The 12,025-nt window shown below is 43.7% G+C and overlaps 1 protein-coding gene and 1 long non-coding RNA gene across 3 annotated transcripts; one reads left to right on the forward strand and one right to left on the reverse strand.

Annotated features, from left to right (window-relative positions):
- The first annotated feature begins 1,536 nt into the window (after window positions 1–1,536).
- On the forward strand, window positions 1,537–10,036 carry LOC115407562 (differentially expressed in FDCP 6 homolog). 2 transcript variants are annotated; one of them, XM_030117946.1, is made up of 12 exons: window positions 1,537–1,710; window positions 3,533–3,673; window positions 3,753–3,938; window positions 5,627–5,854; window positions 5,942–6,088; window positions 7,019–7,081; window positions 7,189–7,297; window positions 7,384–7,682; window positions 7,760–7,926; window positions 8,089–8,287; window positions 9,056–9,146; window positions 9,283–10,036. In XM_030117946.1, exons 1-12 carry the CDS (start codon window positions 1,615–1,617, stop codon window positions 9,477–9,479), a joined length of 1,923 nt encoding a protein of 640 aa, XP_029973806.1. In that variant the 5' UTR covers window positions 1,537–1,614; the 3' UTR covers window positions 9,480–10,036. The 2 variants fall into 2 exon arrangements, with proteins under 2 accessions (XP_029973806.1, XP_029973807.1); XM_030117947.1 differs by lacking the exon at window positions 7,019–7,081 and having other exon boundaries at window positions 1,615–1,710; window positions 9,283–9,479.
- LOC115407564 (uncharacterized) lies at window positions 1,707–2,559 on the reverse strand. Its single transcript, XR_003933641.1, has 3 exons — window positions 2,392–2,559; window positions 1,957–2,237; window positions 1,707–1,863 (listed from the first exon to the last, which is right to left on the reverse strand). It is a non-coding gene; the product is annotated as an uncharacterized LOC115407564 (long non-coding RNA).
- Window positions 10,037–12,025: the final 1,989 nt, after the last annotated feature.

The following is a 12,025-nucleotide window of genomic DNA, read 5'->3' on the forward strand; positions in this document are numbered from 1 at the left end:
CTGTCACCACCAACAGCATGAGTGTGTGAAGGTCGATGTTGTTGATGGACAGTTTGATTTCATATAGTTCCATGAAACAAGTTTGTTTTTCAAATTGGGACTGAAGAGAGAATGAATTTTGGGGATTTTATCCAAGTCTGTTTAAATCCTACAGTGGTGGATTATATGAAATAATCTGTGAAGTAAGATCAGCGCTGGCCTAAAAGTGCACTACGATGTATCTTATCTTTTCCAGTCATCGAGAGATTTTGCCTGCCACCTGATGCAAAAGAAGAGTACAAAGATTAACAGGAACAGAAGCTGATGAAGACATTTTCAGTGACCTTGTCAGCCAACGGTTTTCTCAAGTAGTGGTGAGAAATGTAAAGGGCTCAGTGACATGAGGCACTCCAATGTCAAATGGTGTAACCTGTATTTTTTTCTCAAATCCTTCAGTCTACAGAATAATATGGAGTTTAATGTGGAATTAAAGTAATTCACTTTTGCAATAGAACAACAAGGCAAAACCCCCAACTGCATCAGCTTTTCTACACAGAACAAAGTTGTTGTTTTTCCTTCTAGTTTGTGGTTACTCCTTGTCCTCTAATCTGAGTGGTGTAACTCAAGCTTCAATTGAAGTTCATCAACTGTACTTCTATTTGAAGAACTCCGACAAAATGTTCATGAAAATTCTCTTAGTGTTAATTTAACCCAGTTTAGTCAGTTAAGAAGGAACTCTATCTCAGTGTTACTGATAAATCACTGTGTTAATGTAACCCTGTGGAGTGTGGTGCTATGCAAACCCTGAAAAAGTGTTAAAATTAACTCTGTGGGTGTGGGAGTTCAAGATAAAAACTAACTTCCTCTTTTTGTTGTGCTCAGGAGCAACAACACAGTTCAAATTCAAATTTGTTTTTTGAAACACATAAACAAATTGCAATAAATCATTACAACAATGTGTTTGTGAAGCTTCTCCAACCAGTTTCATATTTTCCTTTTTTAACATAAATACATCAATCATTTGATCAGAGAATAAAATAAATGAACAAAAAGGGTCGGACATTGTGTTAATGCTATTTTAATGAATACTGCAAATATGGGACCTGTCCCATTAAACAGCACAGGTATTTATGACATTGAGCTTTGTATTATGTATGTATCCTTTGATTCACCATGCCTTGAGACACACTAAGAGACACAGAATGAAGTGATTAAAGTGTTAAGAAAATAGGGACGTATATAAATCAGGGAGCAATAATATAATTAAGCAAATTCAAGACAAATCTTTTGTGAATTAAAGTTTAATTGATTTTAAACTGGAAAGTCTGAGTTTTGTGAATGAAGAATTTTGTGAAACAATTTTGTATGGAGTAAAATAAAATCAATCAAACAGTGAAATGCAGCCTCCCTGGTAGATTTCAGGAAACATAAGGTTTAGGGGTCTCTGCAGGGTCCCATCATGTGTGCAGTGTGTCCAGCAGGGGTCGCTGCTCTGCTGCAGGGCCTGTCCTCCTGACAGCAGCCTGGCCGTGGGTGTCTGCCTGTCACCCGGAGGCCCCGTGTCACAGCGCAGGGGAGAGAAGAGGAGGAAACCAGAACACTGCTGCTGCTGCTGCTGCTGCTGCCACCGCAGACATGGACCTCCGCTCAGAGCTGCTCAAGTCCATCTGGTACGGCTTCACGGCCCTGGACCTGGAGAAGAGTGGGAAGGTGTCCAAGTCCCAGCTGAAGGTGAGTCCAGGGTCCTGCATCTGGAAGAGCCGAGTCAGGGAAACCCTTTCCTTCGCTTCCTCCGTCTGTATGTCTGAAGACTGACTGATGTTTTTCATGATGAGCTCTCTCAGTTTCTCACTAGAGCTCCGATAGCTTCTCTGTGGAAAACAGCTGAAATTGTTCAGGAAATAGAAATCATGAACGTTTTGTCATTTCCTCAACTTCACATTCTGTGCTTCATGAAAAGAGGGTGTACACACTCACCATCATCATCATTTCTATTTCCTGTGCGACGCTCTTACTTTACCACAGTCTGCTCGACGGGGAAGAAATTTGTTCCTTAAATTTTGAATAACGTGCTCTCAGTGTCTGAAACTGGACACAATGTGCAGCTCTGTCTGACGGGAGCACGAGAGCAACAGTTTGCACTCAGTCTGGAAATGAATGGGAGCCCTCATCTCCAAGCTGTGCTCACACTGGGCGCCCATGCACCAGCTTGCAGTGCAAAGCGACCTCTGGCACTGGGATGGGGCCGGGACAACAGCCTGTTGAATGGAATATGGTCACAACATGAGCCTGTGTGCGCGATAAAGGATGCTGTCACGGCGGAGAGCGTCGGGACAAAGTGGAAACATGTTGGTGATGGCTGCGTCTTGCCACACGCCTTTGTGCGTTGTGCTGATCTCACTGTTATGTCACCTGCAGTGGTCTCCGTTTCCAAACGCCTCGACGCCTCGAGCTGCAGCCCGGCGCTCCTGGCTCGCCGGCAGACCAGCCGCATGACTGGGCTTATCCCCCTCCTCATGCAATGCGGCCTGTGCCTGCAGATCTTTAAGACGCGCTCAGAAAACAGGCAGTGTGCACGCTGTAGATTCTCTACTGACAGATGTTGTAGAGCGGAGGAGACTCGAGACAGGATGTGGTTATGGGTCAACACACACGGTGGCTGGTTATCTGATAACATGCACAGAATATCTTACACTGCTGCTCAGACTGAGCTCAGGAGAAGAAGGGAAAACTATTTAAAAACTATTTAACATATGCAGTGCCCTATGCTTGTAGTATAACAACTATAATGTACATTAAGAGTGATGGTTTTAGTGTCATGTGTGCCAATTTAATCAAAGTTGTTCCAGTGTGGTCTCAGGTTTTCAACAACTTTTACATTAAAACAAAAACTTGTTGTTCAAGTGGATTTTTGAAAAGCTGTGACCTCGAGAATTTCCCTAAACAGGTGCAATTTTTTGCTGACTCCAGTCACACCACAATTTCAGCCAAAAGCACATGTATTAAAAATTATTATTAGAAAAATCTGATGCAGCAAAAATCCAAAGCTTCACTTCCTCAACAATGGAAATCAACCTTTTTATATTCTGTGTATGGTTGCAGTTACTTTCTAAGGGAAAATTAAAGTGTGCTCCAAACGGATCAGTAGAGACAGGGATCGGAATGGCCTTCCCTTCAGATGGAAAGACGCCTGTAAACCTGATTTCATGTCCATAAATGTTAAACTGCATGAAAACTTTCAGAGTAAAACACACGTCTGTCATCATTCGAAGGAAAATGCATGTCGAAGCAGGAGGCCATTCTGCTTCTTCAGCATATGAGAATTTTGTTTAACTTCTAACTGAAGTCAGAAATAATTGGAGTATTCAGTGACTTACAATGATTGACTGAAACCACAGAATACCACAGTGGGCCCAGTGATTGATGTGATTTTAACTTTCGGTCCAGAAAGCTGTTTTTCGCTCATTTGTGGTGAGTCAGCGCTGCTTGTTTCTGCACCAATCTTTTCTCCTTCTCGTCATGCATTCATGGTCGCTACGCTGTAATCTTCCAGGTGTTGTCCCACAACCTGTGCACGGTTCTGAGCATCCCTCACGACCCCGTGGCCCTGGAGGAGCACTTCAGGGACGACGACGACGGCCCGGTGTCCAGTCAGGGCTACATGCCCTACCTCAACAAATACATCCTGGATAAGGTGACGGCGGTGCGACACCCTGCTGGTTTTTTTCATCCCCACGTCAGGGGTTTTAATCCCGGCGTTTGTGGCGTTGCAGGTCGAGGAAGGCTCTTTTAATAAGGAAGATGTGGACGAACTCTGTTGGACGTTGACGGCCAAGAAAAACTACCAGCCAGACAGGAGCAGCAGCACTCTGCTGCCAGAGAAAGACGCTTTCCGACTGTGGTGCCTCTTTAATTTTCTCTCTGAAGACAAGTATCCTCTGGTTATGGTTCCTGATGAGGTGAGTAAAAACACACTCATTACATGACAGGCCTCCAATAAATGAACTCCACTTTGAAAGTTGATTCTCATCATTGTAAAAGAGAAATGAAAGATGCCAGTAAACTTTGTACGTGGTGATTGCTCCCTTTCTAAATTTATCTCCACACATATTTTATGGACCTGCGTTGAGTTTAGGGACGGCAGTCAGTAATTTGTGAGTTGAAACTGGAAGTAGATCATTCACAGAGGCATGCGTGCGCGAGCTGACACTTCTGCCACCGTGGAACGCGCTGCTCTTTCGCTGCAGCGCTGTGCGCTCATTTCTCACTTGCAAACACTCGTTTTGGTTTCCTGTTCTGTGTTTTCTTGCAGCCGCTGCCAAGAGAAAGCCCTCAATCTCATAGGGCAGCACAGTTTCTGTCCTGCTGAGTTTAAGAAAGCATTGGCAAAGATTTTGAGAAGGTTTCCGACGGTGACCGCTGACCGGTGTGCAGATAAATCCGTGGTGTGATGAGTCCTGTAAACTCTAGTACACACATTACGAATACCTGGTTTCTGTTTTCAGGTAGAGCTTTCAGGTGTGTGTATTCAACTTGAGTCATTTAGATTTATGTCCGTTTTTTTGAGAAATTACCAGTGTTTCTTATATGACAAAAAAAAACCTGAACGGTAAAGACATTGGAACATATGAGATCAGTTTGGATCAGTGTATTTTAATCAGAATAAACTATGAAAGACTGAGCAGGCAGGATGAGGAGCCGTGTTCAATGTGATGATTGTGAAAAGGCTACAAGCAGCAGCAGCAGCAGCAGCACATAGCTGACAGTGAACCAGACGGCAGTCACAATGGAGTCGATTCAGAGCAACACAGTTTCCAGACAAGAACTCATTTAGGAGAATTCTTTGAGGTTGAGCGGGAAACTTGTCATCATCACACCTCAGAGCTGACACGTCTGTGCCAATCTGTACTTTTCCAATAATCTGGACTCGTGAACTTTTGAGACGTCGGATTGTGAAACACAGCCAATGAAATCACTTGTCACGCTAAGTCTTGACGTCATTTTTGAAGAAGCACTTCAGGAGGAATTGGGAACTTTAAAATGCAGGTCACACTATTCTGTGAAAGAAATCTCTTCTCCAGCAGAAATCCATCAACCCTCCTCTTGTGTTAGCTTTTTGTTACTATCTCTTATTTTAACGGGTTGTTTTGACCCCTGTCTTGAATCACCCATAAAAATACCCTTAAAACAGTTATAGATAAATTTATAGTTATATATAAAACAGTAGAAGACACCAGCTGAAGGTGTAGCAGGAAGAAGTGGTTGTGGACTTTTGACTGAGTGTTTGTTTATGATTTCAGTTTTGATAGTTATTACTGTTTTAGAATCTTTCATTATAACTGGGTCAAAATTGAACCGAGAGGTCATAATTTTCACCTGAGGATTAATAATTTAGTTATTTTATTTTATTTTATTTTGTTTAAATCGAGGTTTCTGACAAAGTCAAACAGTCTTGGAACAAACATGAGTTTATGTAGTAGTTCCATGCTTTTAAAGATAAAATTAAAACTGCTTGAGAGAGGATTAAAATACAAGTTAAATCAATCTCTAAAACTCCTTGAGGAGTAAACCTGAATCTTTTCTAAATGACTGCTGGTGCTCTCCCTCCCTTGTGAGTAACGAGGCCGTCGACCTCTTTCCTCTGCAGGTGGAGTACCTGCTCAAGAAGGTCTGCATGGCCATGAGCATCGAGTTCAACTGTGTGGAGCTGGAGGACTTCTTCTCTCAGGACTCTGTGCACCAGAGCGGGATCACGGTTTGGGTTTTCTTGGAGATGATGAACTCTGGAAAAATCACCAGAGGAATCGACAAGAGCATCGTCAGCATGGCCGTGGAGGAAGTGTACAGGGAGATAGTTGGTGATGTCCTCAAAGAGGTGAGACGCCTCTCCCGTCCTCAGGAGTCTGCTGCTTGACTGTTCAGATGTTTCCGTGTGTTTTTCTGACGGCTCGGCTACTCGCAGGGTTATCTGTGGAAGAAAGGCCAGCTGAGGAGGAACTGGAAGGAACGCTGGTTCACACTGAGGCCGAGCAACTTGTCCTACTACACCGGGGAGGACCGCAAGGACTGCCAAGGCAACATCGTGCTGGATGGGAACTGCTGTGTGGAGGTGAGCAGCTTTCAAAACCTACACACTGAGAGCTGGAGGGGGCTTTGGTTTTTCTTTTCTGTATCATAAACTTAGCTCAGTTTGTCCAGAAAACCTATTGTGACTCATTGTCTCATCTGCCTGCTGAGTCAAAATGTAATTCTTCATCGTGTTGGTTGTTGATATGGGGGTGGGGGAGTTCCCCAAGGAGCTGCCGGTTGAATCTCAAGTGGTCTGTACTAACAAATATACGGTGTTTGTGACTTGCACTGTTTGGTTTGTAATAGGAAACTTCCAATAAATATACTTCCCCAAGGATTAAATGACACTGAAATCAAATGCTGAGCAAGCTGTGAAAACTAAACACAATGTTAAATCCTTCTGTGGACCAAATAAAAAGCTTGAACGTCCTCTCCAGCAGCTTGTAGTTGCTGAAGTTGTGCTTTGTTTATTAAAAGTGCTGGGAATAAGCGGTCGTGCTCCCTGGATATTTACCATCCTGCAGCTCTGATTCTCCTAATCTGAACCATTTGTTCCAGTTTGACAGTTATCTGAGCTGCAACACAGTGAACAACAAAACCTTCAGCCTCTCTCCTAAAACATCGAATCGACACACACAGATGCCTCACTCTCCTCTCCACATTAGTTCCTCTGTGAGATTTCTTAATGGTTCCTCAGAAGACCTCACACTTAACCCAGAGAAGGAGCGTGAGCTAGGCATGCTAAAAGTAGAAAAGCTGAAACTGAAAGTTGCCTTGTTTCACATTCACGACCAGATTTCCCGACAAATCTCACCGAGCTGCCGTAAGCTGGGGCGATTAGTCTGCTCGTGAGGCCAAGCACAGCTTTGATACGAAGGTGGTTGTTGGGCCTTTAAAGTGGCTCATAATGTGAATGCATTTCAGAAGAAACTGATGCAAGAAAACATACTAAAACCATGCTTCATTATAGGAAGTAGACGATGATCAAATATTGTTTGGTCGTTCAAAATGGATGAAAAACGTCCTTTTTCCTGTGAGTTAAATGTTTTCTCTCTCCTCATTTCTGTTTATTTGAAAGATGCTCACAGCAAACGCTTCCATGAAAGTCACTGATGAGAGACATGGTTTGGTTTCCAACAGGTGCTGCCCGATCGGGATGGGAAGAGGTGCATGTTTTGTCTAAAGACCCTCTCAAAGACTTATGAAATGAGCGCCTCAGACACCAAACAGAGGCAGGAGTGGACCTCAGGTCAGAGGAGACTTGAGTCTCTAACCAGTGTGACATGTTTCTTCATAATATTGAGCGATTCGACTTTGTTTTTTCCCCCGCCACAGCCATCCAGACGGCCATCCGGCTGCATGTGGAGGGCAAAAAGTCCCTCCACAAAGACCTGAAGCTGAAGCGCCGGGAGCAGCGGGAGCACCGGGAGAAGAGACGGCAGGCCAAAGAGGAGGAGCTGCTGAGGCTGCGGGCCCTGCAGGAGGAGCGGGAGCGCAAGCTGGCCGAGCTGGAGCTCCTGAAGGAGGCGCAGAAGCAGGCCCAGGCCCTCCTGGAGGAGGACGAGCAGAGGAGGCGCCAGCAGCACGAGCAGCTCCAGCGCACCTTGGAGGTGCAGCTCCGAGAGGCCGAGGAGGTGAGTGTGGAAAAGCAAACACTGCCCGCGCGCTGGATGGGTAAAGTCCATTAACTCCCATCTGTGTGTGTCTGCAGGCCCGAGTCAGCATGCAGGCGGAGATGGCTCTGAAGGAGGAGGAGGCGGAGAAGCAGAGGAAGAGGATCCAGGAGCTGGAGGAGATGCAGAAGCGCTTGGAGGAGGCGCTGCAGCAAGAAATTAAAGCCCGGCTGGATGAGGAGGCCTTCCGCTACGCCCAGGCGGGGTGAGCGCCGCTCCGCCGAGCTGATAGAGTGGCTTCATGTCGTGTTATGTTCCTGAGGAAGTTGTGCTGCCATCAGAGGAAGTTGTTCTCATGTTGCCGTCACCCAAACGAGCGTCTTTGCCTGCTGTTGACTGCCAAGCGTCGTCTTCTTTGCGCTCCCAGCTTACTCGCCGAGGAAGAGGAGAAAATGAAGGCCCTGATGAACCTGCAGGAGGAGCAGGAGGAGTACATCCTGAAGACGGAGAGGGAGAAGCGCGAGCTGAAACAGGAAATGGAGGCCAAGTCCCAGGCCCTGGAGGAGGCCCAGAGGCAGCTGGAGGAGGTTCGCGCCAACCGGCACCGGGTGGACCAGGACGTGGTGGTGGGTTCAATCACTGCAGCGCTCCAGTCCGGCGTTTGACTGGATTTTAAGGAATGTCCAAGTCAGCAAAGTCATCTTATCATCATGTTTTTGAACTTTGGCTGTAGTGCATATTTAGAATTTTTTTTTAAAAATCACTACTTTGTCACACAAAGCACAGAAAATACACTAAGGCTAAAAATGAGCCTCAATTAATAAAAATCTGCATAATTTGCCTTTTTTTTAATAGTCTGATCCAGCGGAGCTACAAACAGGAGCTGTGAGTTAGACTCAAAACTGTTTTGTTTTATTTGAACTGTTTTTTTTTTTCACTTTTACTTCAGTGTTGAGAAACAGGTTCTTACAGATCAAATGGCAGATCTCACACATTGTGAAACCAGCCTGCTAATCTGTTCATACCATCATCTAACGTGTTGTCTTAAGTCTGTACTCTCTTTAAAGATCTTATTTTCATAGTATAAAGTGCAATATTGTTTTCTGCTTTTCTAACTTGGCCTTGGGCAAAATGTACTTTCCTCAAAAGCAAGTGAAGGCTCACTGAGTTTAGTTACATAGTATCTGTGTCTGTTTGTACCGGAAGGTTTACTCAGAGCTTTAAGCATTCACAGGGACATTCTGCTTTAACTTACTATTTCCAATAAATGTTCTAATCAATAACAGAGGGACAAATCGCATGTGGTGGACTGCTGGTTGTTTTCCATGTCTTCTGCAGGGTTATTGATCTTGTTTTCTTTGTGGTTGATGCTGTTTTTTGTTTGTCTTTACCAGGCTGCTCAGAGGAAACTGCGCCAGGCGAGCACCAACGTCAAACACTGGAACGTCCAGATGAACAGACTGATGCGGCCGATCGGGCCGGGCGGTACGTGACGACACGATTTGCCTACATCGAGGACACATTCAGGGTCTAAAGCTTGGAGTTTTCATTTTATAGTTAAAAGTGTTGTAAAAGAGACCAAAATCGAATTCATCTTCCCGTTTGGTTTTGTCCCCCTCAGAGAAGAGGCCGTCGTTGGGAAGCTCCTTCGCTTCGTTCCAGATCCCGACGCAGAGGGACCCCGGGCTCCGCCTCAGGAGGAGGTCGGGGTCCGAGGATCAGGACGAGGAGAGCAAGGAAAACGTAGAGAGCAGAGACGAGTGCGACTTGGAGAAGCGTCACTCGCACACCTCCAACGGAGACATGGACATTCCCTAAACGCATGGGCGAGCGAGCGAGCGAGTGAGCGAGCGAGCGAGGCCGTAGAGGTCATCTGACCGGCAGGACGCGTGCACTTAAAACTGAATTTACCACGACTACCAAAGCTACTAAATTACTGACCTCATGTTACGGACAGCAACAGGTTTGAAATATTCTCATGTGAAAGTGCTCAACTAATGAAAAACAGTGTGAGGCCAGTCCTGAAAATAAACTCAGAAACTACCTAAACCTCTGTGTAAGGAAAAGAAGCTGTAAAAAAAGAGAAGAAGATCCTGACGGTTGAGATCTACACATGTAAAGAAAGTTAACACAGCATCCATGTAATCCAGAAACGGGCTCATGGTTTGATTTTAATGAGTGAATTTTCAGGTGGCGGCTTGACTATTCTTGGTTGTTTCACTGCAGAAGGTTTGTTCAGTGCTATCACAATTCGAGTGCCGATAAACAGGAAAAAGAGAGACGGCAGGAGGCGAGAGACAGAGAGACTCTGGTTGAACTTCCTGTTTCTGAAGTCTGTTAACATTATTGTAAATAAAAAGACTGAGCTGAACCCAGAACGGCGTGTTAAATTATGTGCAACATGCAGCTCTGACACCTTGTCACGTTCAAATTTAGCGTTAGAAATCCACACTAATTCAACAGACAGCGATGATCGGTTCAAGACCGAAGGCGTTTCATAAATGAGGTTTGGCACAAAAGCCGCAAGATGAAAGAAGTCGACGCCCACACTGCTGAAGGTGAACATCCGCTGTGCCTTGAACAGGAGCCCTCCTCCTCGGCGGGACGTAGAGGCGTCGTCGCTGGCGGACGTGCCACCCCTCGCTGATTGAACAGGGCTGGTGTGAGCCGACAGAGACATCCCCTGACAAACCGTGCAAACTACACATGAACTGAGGGAACGTGCAAACACATTCAAGACTGAAGGCACCTAATATTTTAAAAAAAATAAATAAATAATACATTTAAAAAGTCGATAAAATCAGCATATCCTCAAAACAAAAAGAACATTGTAATGACAAGGTGATGAAAAGGTGAAAGGATCTGGCCTGCTGTTTCATTCTGGCAGTTTCACGTCTCTTTGCAGCTTTCTGTTCTTTTTTTATATCGTTGTGTGTCTGTCTCTGTGTCTGTCTCGCCCATTCAGTATGTTTTAGTGGTTTTTTGTGTACTGGTTGTGACTTTTTGTGTCTCTGAGAGTGTTCTGTGTGTCTTTTTGGTGGTTTTGGATCGCTTCCTGATTGAGTTGTTTAATATCCTTCTGTGGTTGTTCAATGTCTCTGTGTGCGTCATTTAGACTTTTTTTTTTTTGCAGCCACTGGTCTCTTTGTGTCTCTGTCTGATAGTATTGAATCACATTTTGTTGTTTTGTGAGTTATTTATCCTATTTAGTTTTTGTTTTAGTTGTCCAAAGTCTTTTTTTTTTTTGGTGTATTTTGTGTCTAATTTAGCCATCTTTGGTACCTTTTTGTTTTGTGTCTTATCCTGATTCTTTTATTTAGTTTCCCTTTATGTGTTGCTTTGCCCATTCTATATACATTTGGGTTGTTTTGTGTTCCTTTTCAGTTATTTTACGTATTTTATTTGGCTATTTTCTCCTCTTTAGTTTCATTCTGCATATGATTTAGATTTTTGTGTTTCTTTGAAGTAAATTCATATCAATTTCTGGTTGTTTTCCCTCTTTTATTCGAGTTGGACATCTCGTCATGGCTGGGAACCTGTCGGTAACTGAGAGGAAATATGCTGCTTTGGCTTTACTGCACAGAAAAAAGTTTCAAGCTTGTTTCAAAGGCATTTAGTGTGTTAGTGCATTAAGCATCAGGTTACACGCATCAACACAGAAAAATCTTACTGGGTCAGAATCTACAATGTTGAATTCATCTGTGTGCATCAGGATAATTACACATTAAGTGATGTTTTGCCTCAGTAGAATTTCAAGTGCAGTCTTTGTAGGTGTTTTGTGTCTTATTCTGACTCTTTAAGGTCTCCTTTGGGTTGTTTAGCCACACTTAATATGTTTTTTTTTAAGTAGTTTAATGTATTCTTTTGATAATTTGTTTTGGACAAAATGTATTATGTAATACAATCATTTTGCTCCAATGAATTCCCACCCCACACACACCCTAGTGGACCATACACACATTATATGCCTCTATAAAGGGGAAATATATAAATCATGCACAAATATAATATGCATCTTTATTTACCAACATATAAACATATATATTCATGTGTATTAATCAATATCATAAAAATACCTGCAAACATTGATTTTAAAAAATTATTTTACTAAGTTTTCTCCCTCTTACATTAACTCCGACAGCTGTTTATGTGCCATGCAGTACATGTTTTGAATTTTTGTAATATCATATCTCACTCTGGTTGTTTTCAAGTTGGAAATCTCTTCATGGTTGTTTGGGAGCCTGACTGTCACTGTGTCCACAAGGCCTAGAGTATTTATTTGAAGAAAATAACCTACTTTGGCATCATTTGGATATAACTTTTAATAGATGTGTCAAAGGCATTTTGGTTGTTGGTGCTTTAAG

Source organism: Salarias fasciatus, chromosome 20 (genome assembly GCF_902148845.1).
Source record: "Salarias fasciatus chromosome 20, fSalaFa1.1, whole genome shotgun sequence".
NCBI lineage: Eukaryota > Metazoa > Chordata > Actinopteri > Blenniiformes > Blenniidae > Salarias > Salarias fasciatus.

Bases quoted from the DNA above. Each gene is read 5' to 3' on its own strand.
- LOC115407562 (XM_030117946.1), top strand. From the start codon at position 1,615: ATGGACCTCCGCTCAGAGCTGCTCAAGTCCATCTGGTACGGCTTCACG. The intron at 7,082-7,188 runs GTGAGTTAAATG...GGTTTCCAACAG, and splicing joins TGAAAAACGTCCTTTTTCCT to GTGCTGCCCGATCGGGATGG. The intron at 7,683-7,759 runs GTGAGTGTGGAA...GTGTGTCTGCAG, and splicing joins AGCTCCGAGAGGCCGAGGAG to GCCCGAGTCAGCATGCAGGC.